Raw genomic sequence first — 22,457 nt, forward strand, 5'->3', positions numbered from 1 at the left:
CAAGGGGTGAAAGTGGCAGTAGACTGGAAGTGAGCCTTAAGGGAGAGCGACTGGAGGAAGTGGATAGTTTTAGATACTTGGGTGCAAATGTGGCAGGGAAAGATGGAGTGAAAGTGGAAGTAGAATGTAGGTTGAGAGAAGCGATTAGTGGATTAAAGAGTGTAATGAGGAATCGACATTTGGGAATGGATACTAAGAGGAGATTGTATGAAGGAGTGATTGTGCCAACAGCACTGTATGGGGCAGAAACATGGAACATAAGAGAAGAAGAGAGAAGGAGTTTGAATGTGTTTGAGATGAGGTGTCTGAGAAGTATGATGGGGGTTACTAGGCTAGATAGAGTGAGAAATGAGGAGGTGAGGAGGAGAACAGGGGTGGAAAGGGAGCTGGGAGATAGGGTTGATGAAAGAATATTAGGATGGTTTGGACACATGGAAAGAATGAGTGAAGAAAGACTAGTAAAAGAGGTGTGGAAGGCAGATGTGGAGGGAGTGAACATGAGGGGGCGTCTTAGGATGAGGTGGATGGATGGGGTGAAGGGGGCTTTGGGGAAGAGGGGAATGTCTGTTGAGGAAGGACGGGAGAGGACAGAAGACAGGGGTGAATGGAGAATGGTTGTATATGGATGATGCTGTGATAGCATGAGGTGGAATGGGCGGGTGGATGGGGGGTGAGGTAGTATGTGTGAGCAAAATTTGACGCAGCCCGAAGGGATTTCTCCCCGTCCTCTCATTTTATGCAATGGGGGGACGGAGAGGGGGGGTCGCCGATTTAATGAAACGGCCTTGCTGTGGATGTGCTGTGTCTTGCGACACTGCTTCTGACCCAGGGCAGTGGACAAGGTGCAGGGATGACCCGTCATTCAGGAGGTGCTAAGATAAGAGGGAGGGTGGAGGTGTGTGGAGTGTATTCAGGGATGGAAGGGGTGGGAATGATTTTATGCCTTTTTCTTTATGGCTACCCCCCTTGTAAGGGGGAAAAAGCCTTGGTATATGTATGTACAATCATGTTTCTTACGGTACTTCATAGATGGTTATTTTCCTGGGGCCAAATTTATTAAGGTCACCCATCTGATCTCCTTCTGTGTCCGTAACTAAGTCACAACAGTTGTTAGAGGTATCTTTAGGTAATTTTATGTTTTGAGTCTAAGTCAGCATGTTTCTTTTCAGGCGCTGCATCCATTTACATCTAGATTAATAATTTTCTTATGTATCATATTCATTATAACATTGATTTAAGGAGAAAAAGATTCTTTCTAATCTATTTTTCAAGAAATGGGAATATTGTTAGTTTCCAGTTGAAGGTGATTTTGACCTTACCCGCTGAGATTTGGGTATTACTATGGTTTAATTCTTTCACACCTTTTTCCCCATAGATACTTTGCTTAGCCTCATCTTCCTATTTTCCTCTTCGTCTTCTTTTTTTATCCTCTTTTCAATGTGAAATTTCTCATTTCTTCTATCTCTTCATCCTCATTCATTTTTCACACCCATATTGTGTGAACATAGTGAGGAGAGAGAATTCTTTCTTTTAGTGTTTTACTTTTTTTTTTTTTTTTTTTTTTTTTTTTATTTTTTTTTTTTATTCTTTTTTTTTTTTTTTTTTTTTTTTTTTTTTTACCATCTAAAGTGTACCCACTTTGAAAATTAAAGATGTTTAATTTTACCGGAATATGATTTGGTACCTTCCAATGTCAATAATAATTAAATGACTTACACAAATACTCTTTCATTTTTTATTTATTACAATTTAAAATTACTGATCGTATACTCATAACGTCTACCTCCATCAACCCCTTTGCCACTATGCTACATTTGTAGATCACTTCTTCTGCTGCTATCTTTATGACCACTCCGCCTCTTCAGGAAAATATTGCTCCCAAGGATAAAAGTGCTGCTTACCGTCGACAAATTAGAAATTCTTAGGGTATACAGAAGTCTAGCCCTTACGCAACATCAATGGCTTAGGTTCTCAACCTTTGTCCCTCCATTTCCCACCTTCATAAATTCCCAGAATTCATTTGACTTCCTTCCATTTTTCTCCCAAACCCCACCCCTGCAAAAAGATAAAAATATATAATAATGATAATACAATGTTGATGAGAAACCCGGTGTTTTACTACAAAGTTAACACTCATAATAATTTTACATTTGATATGTTTCTTTTATATTCAGATTCCTTTCATTATATAGAAATGTATAATTTGTAGCTACAGGCAATGTTCTCGCTAAATTCTTGTAATGACTTCCTTGGGATCCCCCATGCCCCCCCCCCTCCAGCTGAAAACCGCCGATCTATCGGGGTCCTCTCGGCTGATTAAGATCATCTACAGCAGCAAAAGATTTTTTTCGATATCATTCTGATTAACTCGCTACGTCCAGTTGAATAAAATCGCTTGGCGGCAGCCAGATCGAATGTGTAGGTTTTTGGGATTTGTGTAAGAGTTAGTGAGATCTTACATGCAAGGGCTCTGGATGGTGGGATGGAATTCAGCAATGGCGGTTTATTACTTTGGCTCGTTTCACGCGTATCGACTTTTCGCCGTGCGCCTGTATCAAGGTCATGCTTTGAATCGCTTTCTGTAGAATTCACACCACCATAAGTAATTTTCGTTATTAATATTGTCACCCCGTTAAAATTTGCATTATGGAAATATAACATTATTAATACTGTTACGTCTCTCATATCTATATGTAAATATCTAACTCACGCAGGATTTGAGTCGACTGCTAACTGCCGTCTTAATCTCGATTTTACGCAGTCGACTCAAATCCTGCGGGAGTTAGAATAACCCCAAGGGAGGACAACTGTCGGAAATATTTGATTGACATCGTTGTCATTGGCGATTCTATTCAGGTAGTATAATGACGAAAGTCTATCAAGGATACGTACCAGCTTAACCACTAGCTACAAGTGGTCTTCGTTCTCCGTAAAATCGAGATTAGGACGACAGTTAGCAGTCGATTCAAATCCTGCGGGAGTAAGATTAACCCCGATGGTGTAGAATCTTATAGTCTCAGTAGCATAGTCGGGAGAACGAAGGCCTGCCACCGTGCAAGTCTCTGTTTGAGTCCGGGGACAACTGTCGGAATTATATATATGTATATATATATATATATATATATATATATATATATATATATATATATATATATATATATATATATATATATATATATATATATATATATATATATACATATATACATATATTCTAAGGTGAGCTCTAGGTTTTGCATTCCGGAAACAGTCGTTAATGTACCAGGTTTTGCACGCGTGCCAAGAGTTTCCCACCCATGAGCTAGATGGTCCATGTGACTAGAAGTGCTTGTTAGCTACAGTCCACAACAATAACAACAAAAATCCTTGGTCGCGAAGAGGATGTTGTCTCAGACATCATCATGGAAACCACAAAATCTCAAACGTTCTCCTAAAGAACGTTCTCTATTTTGTCGTATTTTGCCGTAGATAGTATTCACTGCAATTATTGACGCAAGCACTGTACTGTGCTTAAGGAGAATTGTATTAGTGACCTTCATCAATTGTGACAAAATGTGCTAAAGTAGCAAATGTTTTTGACGAGGCTTCGTTAACGTTTGTGGCTACGTGGTTTCAGTGAAGATCCTTTTATACGACGAGTGCACGCAGAGTTCCAATATTATCATTTAAGACAATGTACTCTAAACTAGCAACTTTTTGGCGAGATTTCGTTAACCTTTGCAGTGTGGAAGGTTGTGATCCACTATTTGGAGGCGATGTGAGTAGTAGAGTGAATAAAGGCTGGTTGGTTCTACGGATATACTCTAGTAAATCGTAGCCAGTTGTCTTGTGCAGAGCCAGTCCTGATCTGCACTAAGAGACAAGGCAACTAAACACGAAGGCCGCGACGGTTGCCATTACATCAATTTTTGTCGTACAGTATATGTCTACAATGTGCTAGAAGTAGGAATTTACATGGTTGAGTGATACACTCAATATGAACAAAAATATAAGAAAATATGGTACATAGAAGGACATGGCATATTTTAATAATACATGGAGAAAAATAATGTTATCTATTTCGTGGCTGCGTTTCCCTTCGATGCCTAGCATGCACACGCGCACACGCACACATATGTTACATCGTTGTACTCTCAACGACGAGACTACCGTCTCACTAGGGACATTCATTGTTCAGTGACCAAGCTCACCAACTTTTCCGACTACGCCCGTTTGACGAACAATAGATTCTCGGCACCTCAGGTCAAGGCCTCTACCGTGAACGATGGCCCCAGCTGCATCTTGGGCCAAGCGACGCCCTAACACCTGTGCACATGGACCTCACGCCTTCTAGACAACAATTGAAGCGGTGCGGGTCAAAAGGCCTCACGTTCTCAACATACAATAGTCGCTCAGGGCGAGCGACGAAACCTTTTTAATTTTTCCTATGCTATGGCAACTTACAGGAATCCTGCTTGATATCAGGCACATTTGATAAAAATATAAACTTAGGCTATGGTCATTTTAAATGTGATAAATTGGTAACCCAAATGGTCACCAAGATCTTTCCGCCAGATTGAGCCTTATGTGTTGGTCAGGTCGATAGAGGTAAGGTCATCCCCCCTCCTCACATTGTATTGTCTCCCCCCTTCCCCCCTATGGTTGCCACCTGATACTTACATTTAAACACAACTCTGTATCTCTGTCATTTAGTCTGAAGATGTAATATACGAAAGTACTTACTGTCTACAAGTTTCCCTTTTCCTGTGGTTATTTTGCATTTTCTGCATCACGGTGATGTGATTGCTTGCATATATATATATATATATATATATATATATATATATATATATATATATATACATATATATATGTATACACATATATATATATATATACCTATATATATGTATAAACATATATATACATATATATATACATATATACATATATATATATATATATTTATATATATAAATATTTCTATAAAACGTTTCCGTCTATTTTCCCGAAACTGTAGATCTCTAAAATCTCAAATATAAAAAATCTCATCAGTCGTTAAGGCATTTTTCTAACATTCCTTCGACAAACATTTCACGTCGACACGTTTAGTCGACGCGTTTATATGTCAAACATTCCCACGGTCAAACATCACTTCAAACAAGTTTGAGAAACATGTTTGACAAACGATTTGTCAAACATTTCCACGTTTAAACATCACTTCAAACATGTTTGACAAACACGTTTGACAACCATTCACACGGTCAAGCATCACTTCAAACACGTTTGATAAACCGTTTGACAACCATTCACATGGTCAAACGTCACTTCAAACAAACAGTTTGTCAAATATTCTCATCACTTCAAACACGTTTGACAAATGGTTTGTCAAACATTCCCACGGTCAAACATCACTTCAAACATGTTTGACAAACCGTATGTCAAACATTCCCATGGTCAAATATCACTTCAAAGACGTTTAACAAACATGTTTTGCAACCAATCCCACGGTCCAACATCACATCAAACATGTTTGACAACCATTCCCACGGTCAAACATCACTTCAAAGATGTTTGACAAACATGTTTGACAACCATTCCCACGGTCAAACGTCACTTCAAAGACGTTTGACAAACATGTTTGATAACCATTTCCACTTTCAAACGTCACTTCAAACACCTTTGTTGAACGTGTATGTCGAACGTGTTTGACAAATCATTTGACAAACCGTTTGACAAATAGTTTGAGCGTGTGAATGGTTCTTGGACATGTCGATTTGTACACAAACATTTCACATCGATACGTTTAAAGGACACGTTTAGTCAAACGGTTTGCCAAAGGGTTTGTCAAAGACGTTCGACAAAGACGTTCAAGAAACGTGTTTGAAGTGACGTTTCATCGTGTGAATGGTTGTCAAACATGTTTGTCAAACATGCGAGCGAAGCGAGGAAGCGCCGCAGGCTAAGCAACCCGGCGTAGCCAGGTGCGGCGAAGCCGCTGCTTGTACATATATATATATATATATATATATATATATATATATATATATATATATATATATATATATATATATATATATATATATATATAAATTAGGTTTCTGGCAGCCCTCCAAGCATTGCTGGGAGCTTGCAGTGTGTTTTTTAGACAGATCTAAACTTGGGGAATTAAAGCAAAGAACTCCGCCAGAGTTTCTTTCACCACCATTTCCAAACGTATTGTACCACAACCTAAAATGAAATAAAGTATAATTCCTTCTGTGGACGTACGCTTTTCAACCAACGTATTGTAGTGCATACCAGGTGTCCTAAGAGGTCAAGGTCAGGTCAGCCTAATTCATTTGTTAAGTGGGACTCCGATCAGGTTCTGGATAGACCTGACGCTCAACAGCCGTTTGGTATTGATGCTGCAACGTATGCGACGTTGTATAATACTTCTCGTGGTGTGGCGTTCTGTGACGTGTAGCTGTGACATCCTGTGATGTGTAGTTGTGACATCCTGTAACGTGTAATATATCTTCTTTCAACAACGCTCGGTATGGCTATATGTTGCTGTCTTCAGCTATTTGCTCGTAGAGTATAATTCAATTATATTTACTCAAATCTATGGACATGTGCAAAGTAAATACAATTCCGTTCACCTAGATTCTAGCTGAACGCTCTGGCGGGGGTTCGAATCCCGGCAGAGAAGTTTATTTCCAAATGTCAAATTGACACAAACACTTGTCGGAAGACTAGCCTGCATAAAGGATTTGATGCAATACAGTACATACCACGTTCCACCCGAGTGCCCTCGGCAGAATGATTAGTCCGTGAACTAATTCGTTCTGTTTTGAAGAGTCGCGGTGGAGTGATGAGTACGGTCCTCGCTTTGTAAGAAGCAAGCCGCTCTGGCGGGGATTTGAATGGAAGGAAGTCAAATGAAGTCAAATGAATTTCTAATTTGTCGACGGTAACCAGCACTTTTATCATTGGGAGCAATATTTTCCCAAAGAGGCAGAGTCGTCATAAACGTGGCAGCAGAAGTGATCTACAAAGGTAGCATAGTGGCAAAGGGGTTGATGCAGGTAGACGTTATGGGTATACGATCAGTAATTTTAAATTGCAATGAATAAAAAATGAAAGAGTATTTGTGTAAGTCATTTAATAATTATTTACATTAGGAGGTACTAGAAACATATTCAGGTAAAATTAGACACCTTTAATTTTCAAAGTGGTTACACTTTAGATGGTTAAGAAAAAAAAATTAAAACACTAAAGGAAAAAATTCTCTCTCCTCACTACGTTCACAAAATATGGGTGTGGAAAATGGAAGAGGATAAAGAGATAGAAGAAATGAGAAATTTCACATTGAAAAGAGCATAAATAAGAAGGCGAAGAGGAAAATAGGAAGATGAGGCTAAGCAAAGTATCTATGGGGAAAAAGGTGTGAAAGAGTTATACCATAGTATTGCCCAAATCTCAGCGGGTAAGGTCAAAATCACCTTCAACTGGAAACTAACAATATTCCCATCTCTTGAAAAATAGAATAGAAAGAATCTTTTTCTCTTTAAACCAATGTTACTAATGAATATGATACATAAGAAAATTATCAATTAAGATGTAGATGGATGCAGCCCCTGAAAAGAAACATGCTGACTAAGACCCAAAACATAAAATTACCGAAAAATACCTCTAACAACTCTTGTGACTTCGTTACGGACACATAAAAGAAGATCGGATGGATGGCCTGGATAAATTTGGCCCCAGGAAAATAACCATCTATGAAGTACCGCAAGAAACATGATTGTGAAAGTTGAAAAAAAAAAGTTGGCACAAGAAATTAAGTGTTACATAAATGAGACTTATTGGAGGATGAAAATGAGAATATCAATTTGAGGAGAGGATTTAGACCAAAGAAAGGTAAGATGCAATTACACAGGAATCAGTACTGGCGCTAGTTTTATCAGAAATATTACTAGCAAATATGCAGGAGTAATCTGACCAAAAAATTGAATAGTTATATAAACACGTTTGACAGTAATGACAATGATTGTAGACAGAGTAGTTTTTGAAAGAATCTGAACAGAGTTGCATTTTAACTGGCTTGCACTTTCCGTTCTACAACAGATATCCTTGCCTTCAGGGCTTCGCCATAGTTCTATTCTCGAAGATCGACTCTAAGCGCCTGAGGTCTACTCATGTTGACGATGTGGGTGTTCCGCGGTTCGAGGCAGACTCCATCTGGACCCGAAGAGAACTCTAACTTCTGGAGAAGGGAAGTGACGATGATGAACATCTCCATCCTTGCGAGAACTTCTCCTACGCACGACCGACGACCTACGATGGGCAGAGGAGAGATCAGTTAAATACTACTAAATCCCTTGCGATTCAAGGAGTCCGTTCAGGATGGGGCACAAGTGGAAATTCCCCTGAGTGAGATGCTGACAATTATCGCATCGTCACTGTCATCTTACCCCAATTCCACTTGTGACCCAGTGACATCTTAATGTGGTAACATGAGGGGAAAAGCGCTGCCTCGTGTCATAGAACATATTCAAATCGTTGTTATAATCCTAAAAATGATACTCATTGTACTATACACCTTCCTTTACCATATACAGAATATAGAAAATTCAAATGGCACATAGATGTGAAATATGAGAGAGAGATGCATTACTAAGGTTGATTTGGCAGAATGGCTAGCGGTAAATCACGACGGCTGCCACACCTCGAAAGGACTCCTTGGATCACAAAGAGAGATGCACCGAAACTCCATACTGAAGATGTCAGAATGGATTACATTGACATAGATGTCGTTAGCTTACTTACCGACGCCGAAGACCATGAAGCCATTTCGGGGAATCATGAACTCGTTGTTGGCGTTCAGGAAACGTTCTGGTCGAAATTCTGAAGGCTTGTCCCAAAATTCTGTGTTGGTATGGCTGCTGTAAACGCACGGGTACAAAACGGCTCCCTGTGGAACACCGATAGTCTGAATTTGAGGTGGAAACATTCGCCCTACACCTACAAGCGATTAGATTTATGTTAGTAGGCAGCCATGGGTGTACTACTAGGGAAACCTTGATGGATTGATATTGGGTAGACTGAGGGTAGGGAAAGGAAAGAAAGTAAGCTCACACTCGACTTAAACAAGTCGCCCTTACTGCCACCAGGTGACTCTTTAGATGTTGAAAACTCCTGTTCAAAAGAGTAAATTGCTTGAAAATGACATGTTAACTGGATCACTAGTCATCCCTGATCTAAGCGAGATAGTCATTTGAGCACATGGATTAAGCACCACCTGGACTCCAACCGCCCCTCTCCTTACCCCATCGTTAGTGAGAGAGAGAGGTAGGATTTGACCTGTTTTCCTCCAGTGAAGAATAGATGGGTCAGAATTATAATAATGTTTAAAATACACTGATATATTTTCCATGCGTTCGTGGTAGTTTCTAAATGTCAAAGTTAGTGATCCGTGTCCTTCATTAATTCGCGACACCAAATATCTGTCTTTTATCTACGAAACCGACTCAGATCTTTGCAAATTCTTTCGTTCATTCAACGCTTTTTTTTTTTTTTTTTTGCTTGACATCAAGAACTACGATTAGTGAGATTTTTTAAGCCAACACAAAAAACTACAACTAATGATCAATTTTATTTCAGAGGCCTCTGACACGAGTCGTCCGTAAAACTTTGGGAGCACAGAGTTGAACAAGCGAGGACACAAACTGAAAACATCTATTAGGAAGTGGATTGTTGACGATTCTATTTAATGTTGAGGTAATCTTCTATAGGATAATAAACAGAAATACGTAATTATGGAAAACTTGAGAAAATAGATTGAGAAACTCCTGATTTGGGCAGTTTGGTGTACCTCAAATGGGGTGTTCAGTTTTAAGATTGAGATCCTCGGCTCTAGGGTGTAACATCTCAGACAAGAAAGTAAAACATGTGTTCTGGGGATTCACCTTGGGTATCCTGTAGCCGCCTAGAAGAGTGTCCTTGGTTGCAATACGGTGGAGAACAAAGGGCACCAGGCTGATGATCCGATGTACTTCGTGGATGACTGCCTCCGTGTAGGGCATCCTGTGAAATGGGGGAAGTGCGTAATGTTATATACTCAGTGATACAAATACAGTGGAGAGGCCAAGTTATTCAATTCTATTTTTGCAGCCTTTGCTCTTGGCAGCAAAGAAATTGGGAGATCTTTGCTCCAGCGGGTGATCAAGAGGATTATTTTACATTGGTCAATCGAGACTACTATCTGCTTGCCTTGTATCAGAAATGATGACTCAAAACACATTTAATCTTATAGCAATGTCGAGTAACCTATTTGTACAACACTGAGCTTAGTTTACTAGTGTTATAAAGACTAAGATCCACTTGGACTTCACACGTATAAACGATATAATAAAATGGCATATGACTAATATGGTTTGATCGACTTTTGATTCTTGGTTTTTAGGGGTACATGGAAATCTATGAGAATGCCCAAAGGACATAAAAGGCTGGGAACGTATGTTTCTAACTATTTGAAATTTTCCTCCTCCTACCAGCCGGTGACATAGGAACGGTTTCACTAAAACAGAACAGAAGAAAATCCAACATTTCTTCCCAGAGAGATCTATCGGAGGACCTAAAGACCACTGCTTGTTATTGTGGGACTTGGGGTTTTCCTGTCAGCGAAACCCGAGGGAAATAATTGCTATACAACTAAATCTTCGTCCTCGTAGGATGCTAGCACTGGCCTATTTGTGAGCGGATGCCATTTTTTCATACAGCTACTGAAAAAGCCGAGGACACTACAGAGTTGCTGATGCTTCCAAAGAGAGAGACTCTCACTTTTTCTTGTCCTCCCACGACGGCTGTCTCTTGTCGGGTAAGACGTCATCGATCTCCTCCTGCACCTTTCTTTGGACCTCAGGGTATTGGCACATGTACAGGATGAACCACCGCAGCGTCAGGGCCACGGTATCAGTCCCTGCGATGAACAAATCCCACAGCACGCTCACCAAAGTTTCATCTGTTTGGGAAGTGGGAGCATTATTATTTTTGGTGGGTAATTAATTTATCTTTTGACTTGTTTCTAACTACTTGAATATCTAAACACTGACCATACTCATGCATTTGTTTAATTGCTAATGTTATTATTAGTTCTTTACTACAATTTTTATATAAAATAAGAATTATAAAAAAATGTAAAAAGATACATATACGTATATAAATTGGTTGACTCAGATGCTGGACATACGACTACTTTTTTTCTTATATAAGGAAGTAACCCAGCCACGTGTCATGCGGCAAGTTTTACAGACCATTGAAGGTGCTGTCAGATTTGTCCTTGTGATTCTCCTTCTCTACCAAGAAGGCATCGATGTAGTCACGCGGGTTCTCAGGGTCAAGGGTTGCCTTGTGGTCGTCACAGATAACCTGTGGGGGTAAGTAAAGTGATATTTCCCTGTAAAGAGAGTGACAAGATATTCCGATCTCTCCCTAGGTATTTCTTATTGGATTATGGATTGCCTAGGCCAGATCACTCGCTTTCGCGATATCAGTGTTTGTGGGAGAGGAAGAAAAGTCTGTTGGAAAATGGGGGAGATTTATTGAGATTTAGGTCGCGCGAATGGAGACATGTGGCAGGGAACTTGGGGATCAAAACTCGCATCTACATTGACCAATGAAAGCGGGGTATGGTCGGAGACATGATAATAAAGGCAGAAAAACGGAAAATTTTAGTGAGAGGTCAACTGAAATGAGAAAATGGAGTCTAAGAAAACGTTAGAAATGACATTTTGGTAGAAGAAAAAGAATCTTTTTATAATCCCCATGGACTAATTGGAATTTTTTATTTGTTGTGTTTGTTTTGATTGCTACATCAAAGAAGATATTTGATTGGCTAGTGATCAATAGATCGAGTAAGTTTCCATGTCTTGTGGGCTTTTTTACATGCTGAACTAAGTAATTGTCACCGAGGAAATCTTGGCCATAATCAAGGGTCATCCAATCAAGGTCAGTAAAATTGAAATCACCCATTATCAATAAGTCCCGTTTGCAGACACTAGACAGTTCTTGAAACAACAGTTTGTCGTCTGCTAATGATAATGTTTTTGCCTATATATTACACCTACATTCATTTTTTGTCCATTTGTTTGGGTTAATTCTATCCACAAACTATCATATGCATCCTGTTTCACTTCCTCTAAAACACAGGCACGGACATTACTTTTAACGTACAATAGAACACCCTCACCTTTCTTGTGGTTTCTATACTAATGAAAGTGTTTAAATCCCGGAATATTAAATTCAGCTTTGACCTCTTTACCATTTAAACATTTGTCGGTTATTTCTATCATATCGGTATTTTCGCTTTTGACCCACGCCCGTATTTCTTGGAATTTATTCCTAATGATACAAGCATTAAAGTACATGGTATTAAGAAACTCGTGATCATTTCTTTTTGACATGTTTTGTATTTCAACATCATGCCTTTCATTATAATTTTGTTCTTTATTGACACCTTGCTCTATACTGACATTTGGTCTTTCATTGACATTCAATGCCTCATGGACATTTGCCTCATCACGGACATCTGGTCCCTCACGGTCATACACTCTCTTATGTATACCTTGGTCCTCTACGTCACCGCGTTCCACACCGGCCACCCGTCGTTCATTGACATTCTGTCCGGCATCCCTTCCTAAAATGATATTCCGTCCTCCAATGACATTATATCCTACCATGATATTTTGTCCTCCAATATCACTACATCCCATCGTGATGTTTTGTCCTCCACTCATAGATCGGTCATATATGAGCTCTAAGCTCTCTTATGGGAGGGAAATAGCTATCGATCACTGGTCCAACACGTGATCCAAGACCATGGTGAATCATACACATAAAAACAAACACGCACACATATATCAGAAAAAATCGTTTATGTATTATATTGACTTTTTTTTATTGGCAACAATGAAAATGTGATGAGAATTTAAACGTCGATATTAGAGTCTGAAAATAAGAAAAATACAGAGAAAATTATGCATGATAATAGATACAAAGCGTCAAAATGAATGAACAATGTTATAGGTATTCATTTCTAAGGTAAGGCAGAACACGACTTACGTTGATATATTTGGTGAAGTTCTTCTTAATTTTAATCATAGTCTTTTGAAAGAGCCTATTCTTCACCCAAGAAGGGACGATCTTAGTAAGCCATGGTAAGAAATTGAAGGTCATCAAAATGCCATAGCTCTCTTGAAATTCCGTGATGAGCCTATTCAAACTCTTAATCTCTTCGCTGTCAATGTCATAGCGTTGGCCTGAGAAAGAATGACGCGGTGTTACCAAATGTTCATGACATATGCTCTTCTACCTCTAGTATATGAAGACACGAATATGTAGACAGATAAATAAATAGAAAAGGATATCGCCGAAACCTTCGTCAAGTCATTTCATATCAATCTTTAAAAGAACTGGCAGATCACCACAGGAATATAAGTATTACCTGGGTCATACTCCAGCACTACACAAACCTCGATCATAACGTGAAATTACTAGAAAACAACCAAACCATACCAAACAAAGGTAAACAAGACAACACGACCGAAAGAATAACTTCTTTGTCGGAGGGATTCATAAAGCTTTAACCCACTGAATCTCGTTACTTCGAGGTGCGTTCTACGCGAAGGTCTTTGTAGGAAGTTCGATTCATTCATTAACCCTACAGGTATCAAGGTAGTTTTATAGAATAGAACAAATAAAAGAACAATGTCATTGAACTAAACTCACCTGCTACTAGTTGCCAAATAATATTAGTCACAGCAACATTCATGAAGTAGCCGAGATCGGTAAGACCTCCGGCAGCCTTCTCGAACTCCTTGACCATCATCTGGGCCTCGAGCTCGATGGCGTCGGTCATGTAACTCTTGCCCATGCCGAGGTCTTTGAGCTGCCTCACGGAGAAGCGACGGTTCGTCTGCCACAACAGCCCATTGCTGCAGGTGATCCCTTTGCAAGAATGAAAGACACTGTTTGAACGTTTGCTCTTTGGGTAACCAGTCTGCAAGAGTGATTACAATGTACTACTGAACCGGATACTAGGTAATAGTGGGTAGTGGTGGCAGGGATGGCCATTTATCCACAAGGAGCTGAGACAACAGGGAAACAAATTGATATTGGATGGATGTGGGTTGGGTGAAGGATGGCTGCAGGTTTTGTCAGGGAGAAGAGGCCCTAAGGTGTATGGACACACAACACATGGACACACACACACACATACACACACACACACGCACACACACACACACACACACACACACACACACATACACACGCACACACACACACACACACACACACACATACAAACACATACACAAACACACATACACACACACACGTATATATATATATATATATATATATGTATATATATATGTATAAAGGGTTTATATAGGCAGGATATTTTCTCTAATGCATAGTTCATTAAAAGTGACTACGAGTTCTTAATACATACTTTCTTAAAAGGATTGTTTTCTTCTCAGTAGTGTTTTTATTTCTTTTAACAGGTTGCGGGTAATGTTTCCGTAAGCACAGATTATTTTCATGCAGCTAAATCGCAATTTCGGGTTTCTCAACCCTTCTCCAGTAGCTTCGGTGTAGATTTTTCTTCTTAGGAGACTCAGGTAAAATAATTTAGAGTGAAAGGTATCACTCCCACGGGTTGTGTTTGAGCCCGTGTGTCATTGTTTTATAATTACATAAAAACACACACACATAAAATACAACTAAGATACAAGGCAGAACATCCTAAACAGTGGAGCATGTATAAAGTGACAGCTTGGAGTTAGAGTGGCGGTTGCCACTCTACTAACTGACGGAGCTCATATGGGCTTTGAAGGCGGCAGAAGCAGCTCACAAGTCCTTCAGGAGCCGTGGGTGGTCCCCTTCTGAGGAAAGAGGTGGCGGGGCAGTTACACATATAGTCCAGGAGGTCGGCATTCAAGAGACGGCAGTTGTTGCACCTGCAGTCTTCATCGGTGCTCCGAGGGTTCAGTTGCCAGAGGCAACGGTCCTAGAGACGCAGCCTGAAGAACAGTGTTTCTACTGGCGTGGGAGTGGAACGAGGGAGTTCTAGGGGTTCGTAGGCTGTGGCCCTCTTGTACCACCTCGCTCGTTGGGAAAACTCTGCCTCCAGATTGTGTTGGAGGTACCATTGTGTGTGTTCCAGTGCCCTGGTCCGTGTCTGTAGCTGGCTCCTGCTGGGGGTTGGGTGTCAGTACATTTACCCCGGTTGTATACCAGTTCGTTACCTTGGATGCCGGCGTAACTCGGCACCCAGTTTAAAATCAAAGATGCAGCCATCGGTCACGGAGGCGGCTCCGGCTGTGCGCGGCCTGGCGACTTCAACCGAGCCGTCTGCATAGTATACTACATATCCAGGTCGCGTCAGCGCACGTATGCCTTCTTCGGCCAATGTTCGCGCGCTTTCTGGATGGCATGCGCTCTTCCTCCCCAGAAGTGACGTCTCTTTGAAAGTCACAGAACCAGGTGCCCATTTAAAACAATGGAAATACAATTAATCCGTTACAAGCCTGGGATGAATTACATATATAAACAGAAATACGTTCATATAAATGATATATATAGTAAAGTGTATCAAATGCATAAAAATACAGTAATGATAAAATACATGTACAGTACTGTAATAGAATAGAATAAATTATAATACTGTACTGTAATACGCCGCATACCTGCTCGTCCACGAAGCAATGGCCTACGTGAAGGGCTGGGTGGGGAGGGAGGGGAGAGGGGGAGGAAATTATTGCTTGGAAGGGGAGTCTCCTTCCATAAAACAACTCGGCAATTGGCCTTCGCGAGTTCCTTCCCTACGTTGTCTTTTTTCTTCTGGAGACTCGTCGTCGTCTCGAGTAGGCTTTCTTTTTCTTTAAGGAAAAATCTGTCAAATGTTTGTTGGACTTTTCTACGTTGCACCATTTTGCTGGAGTACGTCATGACGTTATCGTTGAAAATGTTCATTGCAGTGTGTACAGTTTTTTGAAATTAGAAATGACCTGTTGATCCATGGGTTAAAGAATCAATGTCATATTAGGGGGTAGGAATTTAATCGTTATAAAGTCTAATGAAGCTGATAGCTCTTTCTCTAAAGCAGGGGGGTGGGCAGGGGCATTATCCATCACAAAAAGGCACTTTTCAGGCAAACCCTTTCTTGAGATACGCTTTTACTTGGGGAGTGGGGGGAAACCATCTTTAACCCACTCCTTGAAGAATTGCTGTGTTATCCAAGCCTTAGTATTGGTGCGCCAAATAACCAGCAACGAACTTTTTTGCACTTGATTTCTTGCGAATACACGGGGGTTGTCTGAATGATAAATCAGCAGGAGCTCAATCTTGCAATCACCACTGGCATTTGCGCAAAACAGTAGTGTGAGACGATCTTTCATGGCTTTATTGCCAGGCAATGCTTTTTCTTCTTTAGTGATGTAGGTACTGTTTGGAAGCTTTTTCCAAAACAGCCCCGTTTCATCGCAATTAAATACTTGCTGGGGCACAAATCCTTCAGCAGTAACATAGTCATTAAATATGTCAACGAATTCATCAGCCGTGACCTGGTACGCACTAGCTGCCTCGCCATGTCTCGTTACACGGTCTATGCCAGTGCGGTCTTTGAACTTTTCAAACCAGCCCCTGCTGGCATTGAACACGAACTTTTCACTGTCACTCGCACTACTCGTACTCGGAGCTTTCTTCTCTAACTCGGCGTAAATAGCCAAAGCTTTCTCGTAAACTGTCGGGTTTTTTATTTGTGCAAGGTAAGAAACGTTCGATGTTTGTTGTACCATTGTATATATATATATATATATATATATATATATATATATATATATATATATATATATATATATATATATATATATATATATATATATATATATATATATATATATATATATTTGCGTGTGTGCGTGATTGTGTATGCATACATACATATATATATATACATTTATATATGTATATATATATTTATATATATATATATATATAAACATATAAACATATAAACACACCATGACCAATTGAACTGTCACGTCTGATTATATATAAACTCACCAAGACCGGGTGTGCCACTCATAAAATTATAAATTTCCCACTCGGGTCGATCGAGAAACTCCTGCCTAGTGCAAACTTCCTTGATGAGATCCTGGTCACATACATATACGTTGACAGTAGTTCCCACACGGGCTCTGGTAGAAGAAAAATAATTATGGAGGTTAGTGTTCGATGGGGGGACAAGAAGAAGGAAAGAGGGAAGTCAGGAGAGTTAGAGGCAACAGGGATGAGTCTGAGATGCGTTTTGAAGTCAAAGGGGACGGGGGAAGGAAACAATTATTAAGAAGGAGACAAAGATAATCAGACCAAAGCAGGCCGAAGCAAAGACACGGCTCCTGCCTTCCTCTGGGTAATCCCCATCGCCTTGTTGGGTATAGTAGATGGTGTAAAACTGCTAGCACATGAAGAATACTTCGATAAGTTTGTATAGAGAGAGTAGGAAAAGGTGGAGAGTGTAAAGACAGGGACAGAGGTGAAGAGGTGGTCGGTGCATTGGAATCCATGAGCGTAGCAGTGACATCTACGTCTTTGTCGTTTTCCTTCAACGTGTCAAAGCAAAAATTGACAAAATATAGATATTTTCACGCACCCCCATCATTATTCTGCTGAGAGTAACACGACATGAAGAATAATTTGATAAGTGTGTATAGTTCCTATGGGTGTCAGAAACATGATACAAAAATATGATGTATATTTCATAAACATAATATCATACATACGCTGTATCTTCGAAATACCGCATTGACTTGTTGCACAACGAAAGATGCATTCAATTTTACAGAAACATAAACTGTAAATCCCACTATCGAAGAGAGGAAAGAATGTTATACGAAGATACGTATATTGCAATCACTGTCTGTGATTCTCTTCACGCTGAAGAGGATCACAGACAGTGATCGTAATATACGCATCTTCGTACAACATTCTTTTCTCCGATAGTGGGATCTACAGTCCATCTTACCAGTGTGTTAGAACGTTTAATCCGCTTACATAGGCATGTTTTGTACCTTTTCATTTCATTAAGATAAGGTAGTGGTGGGGAATCAATGAAATGAGTTATAAAGGCTACCAATCTGTGGAAGCTTCACCGTTCTGTTGTTATGTGTACTTACATGAAGATGTTTCCATACTTCTTTCTCATCTCCTCGACCTTGGGCTGCCTTGGAATCAATGTGGTGTACAAATTCCCCACGAATGGAAAACCCCATGGTCCTGTCAAAGAATAAACACTTAGTATAAAAAAAAAGTCTGCTAACATACCATACGATACATACTAAGTTTTAGAGAATACTAAATGACTGGCTCGCTATGCAACTCTACGGTAATCTAGTATTTCAGGGCGGTTGGCGACTCTCAGTTGCTGGGTAGTCCACCTTTGTAGGTCCAATTTGTAAGCCCCGTTACCGTAAGCAGCTTATCAAGACGCGTCCAATGTTGCGTTTTTGCGAGAGTAGCCAAAACATCATCATTGTATAACAAGAGGCATCTTTCCCATTATAAGGAAGGTCATCCATGTGATGCACCCTTATCCACTTGAACTGTTAGAAGTAGAAATGGCTGATATTATGTTAAATTGAATGTTGATGGTAGGGGACCTCTCTTGATTAAATGCAGCTTCCAATATTCCGTAGTTTCCTTGCGTTGCTGCATTGTGTGACTATTCTGGGAGTACTGGCAAAGGTTTCCCTATTCAAAACCGAATAGTGGTATTACTGATGGTGTTTCCTGATATCTCCTTGAGTTTTCATGAAGGGGTAATAGCGTGAAAAAGTATGAGAGCTACTTCCCCGTGCTCAAGAGCACTTTGAAGGGGATGCTTTTGGCCTGAACTTCTGAAGTCAAAAAGACGGTGCGACCGTGGGGTCCCTTTTAGAAGTACAATTTGGACACATTTTTATGCTGCACCAATTTGGTCAACTTCTTCACTATGCTGACGTCCAATGGTGATCTTATTCTGGTTATCACTGAAGAGATTAATCTAATTTAAGGAAAGTTCGCGGGAGTGAAGTTCAGAAGTAAAATTTACGAGATCAAGAGTATTGTCTGGAGTCCTCTTCGTTACTCCATATTGGTGGTTTTGACGATGGAACTACTTCATCATTTTGAATAGTGGTTTTCAGCCAATATCTCCATAAATATCAATATCATGAAATGCTATTTGGTAACTTCTTAAAGATCATTCTAACATAATAATGTCTGTCATTGTTATTGCTTAAAGGGTAACTACCATTAAAACTAAATATGTCTAATTCTACCGGAATGTTTCTAGTACTTATCAGAGTCAATAATAGCTTAGTAAATTTACACAAAAACTCTTTTGGGTTTTATTCATTGCAGTTTGAAATCATGTCGACTGCTGCGAAAATTTTAACTGAAGCGGCAATTTTCACAAAACCTACCCATGGCGCCATCTGCTTTGCAGTGACATCAAAGGTTATGTTTATTTCTCATACATCATAATCGTGTCACACGCTACCTAATATCAAATTTAGACTAACTTGTCCAGGAAATGATTGATGAAGAAGGCCAATCATCAGGCACTGATGTTTTATTAATTTTGAGTTTCTCTATACACGTTTTAATTTTTCTTTTGTTATATTTACCGCAGTAAGTTTACCCTAGATTTTTCACAGGTTTCAGTTTGGAGTTCACTTTGAGATGTTTCGTTTACGAACACCGAGCTAAAATAGTTGTCTAAAATATTACACATTCCTTCATTTGAATGATCAAGTAGACCGTCAGCAGATAATAGTGGGCCAATGTGATTCATAATAACCTTTTTATCTCTAATGTAACTATAGAATTCTTTGGGATTCTCTTTGTATTTATCAGTGATATTCATTTCGTATTGTCGTTTTCGTTTGTTTGTTTTTCTTTAAAATCTCTCTATATCATTACATAACTTTGATAGTCATTAGGTGCACCCGAGCACTTGTATTTCTTATAAGCCTGTCTCTTTTTAGCAATACTTTTTTCAGTTTCTTTGTCGAGCCATTTTGGACGAGCCTGCTTTGGGGGTCGTCTGTCCTTAAACGGGATGTAAGTATGAATCATCTTAGTAAGCGCATTTTGAAATATTTCCCACACCTGATCTATAGGTCTTTCGCTTAATTTTGCCTCCCTATCTGTAAGGTGAAGCTCCTATTGGTCTTTTTTGAGTTATCCCTAGTATATTATTATATTCTTAACTGTGACTCAATCTATATTCTTTAAATTTATTGTTGATCTAATTTGCATTGTTATTGTTTTGAATTGCATGTAAGATAATCTTATACTGAAATAGATAAAATGTAATAAAATCACTGATAGCACTGTTATCACCTCGTTCCAAATTTCGTCTATTTTCCATCCATTACGGAAAAAACAAACCAATATTAATAATATAACAATGTGTCTAAAGTATTTATATAATCGAATTATTCATACTTTATTTAAAGGACACATTAAATCATACAGGTGCATTGCGTCGCCTGCAATGGTATCTGGGAGGAGTTGCATCTTCAAGGGTGTTATGGCAACTCGGACATCTTTGTGCCCGGGGTGTCCTTTTAAGGAAAAAGGACAACTGATTCTCACAAAGTGTTTCATCTGTAAGTTAGACATATAGGAGTTTTGACCAATATTTTTCTTTCTAATGAACATTAACCATATGACCCAACTTTGTTCGATAACTAAAATAGAAATAAACTGTAATCTTTAATACAGATTAAATCACAAATGTGACCTAATTTAGAAATTATCCTTTTTTATATACACAATGTTCGGATTGATCGAAATCTGGAGACGCGAACTCTTCTTTTTTAGAGAGATATTCCGGTTCAAATTGATAAGCCGTGACTATGCTCTTCTTGGCTGATATTTAAGGAGTCGAGATTATTCTCAAAAGACGATGAAGGCCTGTCAGTATCACTGAAGGAATCGTCTGTTTCGTTACTTGTCGACTTTGATTACACTGACATTGTACTCTTGTGACGTCATCACCAAACTAGTGCGCTGTATGCGATATTTCAGAATGCAAACTAGCATATGACAAATATTTTCGACAAAAAGCACCTCAAAAACAACGTTTAAGATAGAATATTCATCTTAAACATGGTTCTCGTGAAAATAAATAACATTACAAAATAAGAAATACAAAGTTTACCTGGGCAGTTACCCTTTAAGAAAATTGGTCGGAGGGTCAGTGAGATTCCTTGTACCTTCAGTAAATCAAAATGGCACAATACAAACCTGGAGGGAGACCCTTCGGCTTCTTACAAGTTTCCCATAGTGCCCATAAGAAAATCAGACTGAGAATCACTTCAAGCCACATATTGCACGCCTCTGCCCACTCGGTGTGAGGCGTTCGAACTGATTGTAAATGCAGTTAGGCAGACGGGTATTGCCTGTGCATACAAATGAAGGTCGTTGACTTCCTTAGCAACGAATGCCGTTGTGCGCGTCAGGAAAACAGGCCTTATCTCTCTCTCTCTTTCCCTATCAATAAAAAACGGATAAGTAGGCAGATAAATAAACCAAAAGAGAAAAATATAGCTGAAACCTCAGATCACCACAGGATATATAGAACTAAGGCGAAGACTTAAAGGTGTATTGGTATGATACCATTGTGTACATATTATAATTACGTACAACATTGTACTAGTATTATGTATTGTACTTGCAGAGTGTTCAATTGTGGTTGTATTTTTCAATTGCATAATTGTCATAGATGTATTGTATATTGATTTTGTTATTGTTATAGTATATTTCCGTGTACCTTTTTTTAAGGAGGACCAAGGCGAATCGAGTATGTTTCCCGCGCTAGATCGGGGGCTTAGCGTTCCCTAAGCGACCAATCTTGATTTCGCCTTCTAGTGAGCGCACGTTTTGTCTCTGTAGTGCTAAATAATTTATATATTTAATTCAATTTCGTTTCATTAGCCAACCTATACATAAAATGGTAGCAGCGGTATAAAAACGTGTGCTATTGTGTGAACATTTTGTTTTGTGCTTTGAAAAGTACTCCAAACGCAATTTTGAACTTTGAAGGGTTGTGAACTCTGGGGCTGGCCTTTGGGTCCCTCGCGGACGCGTAGGCTTTCTCCTCCCTTTCCAGTGTTTTTACAGCCAGGTGATTATTACGAGTAATTCTGGAACAACTCACACCAATGTTTTTTGTTTTTGTTTTTTTCAATGGCGCTCAGGAATAGTGTATTTGAAATGTGCGCCATGTGACTTTATTTAGACGAATATCTCGTGGTTCCTAGTTTTTGGGCTTCGTTTGAACTTTTGGTTATCGCCATCGTCTTCTGCTTTGTTGGATCGCTTGCCTGTTGTTGCTGTGTTTAAAGCGATTAATCTGGAAACTGGTTGAGGAAGGATTACTG

At 39.4% G+C, this 22,457-nt stretch overlaps 2 protein-coding genes across 2 annotated transcripts in view; both read right to left on the reverse strand.

Annotated features, from left to right (window-relative positions):
- Positions 1 to 22,457, reverse strand: part of LOC143019772 (uncharacterized) — a 459,919-nt gene that overhangs the window by 394,552 nt on the left and 42,910 nt on the right. The window lies entirely within an intron of this gene.
- LOC143020055 (cytochrome P450 2L1-like) lies at positions 7,166 to 21,522 on the reverse strand. Its single transcript, XM_076176226.1, has 10 exons — positions 21,322 to 21,522; positions 18,204 to 18,303; positions 17,092 to 17,225; positions 13,750 to 13,968; positions 13,084 to 13,280; positions 11,277 to 11,391; positions 10,804 to 10,984; positions 9,930 to 10,047; positions 8,791 to 8,935; positions 7,166 to 8,298 (listed from the first exon to the last, which is right to left on the reverse strand). Exons 1-10 carry the CDS (start codon positions 21,401 to 21,403, stop codon positions 8,120 to 8,122), a joined length of 1,470 nt encoding a protein of 489 aa, XP_076032341.1. The 5' UTR covers positions 21,404 to 21,522; the 3' UTR covers positions 7,166 to 8,119.

Source organism: Oratosquilla oratoria, chromosome 38 (assembly GCF_046742065.1).
Source record: "Oratosquilla oratoria isolate Oo_2021 chromosome 38, ASM4674206v1, whole genome shotgun sequence".
Lineage (NCBI taxonomy): Eukaryota > Metazoa > Arthropoda > Malacostraca > Stomatopoda > Squillidae > Oratosquilla > Oratosquilla oratoria.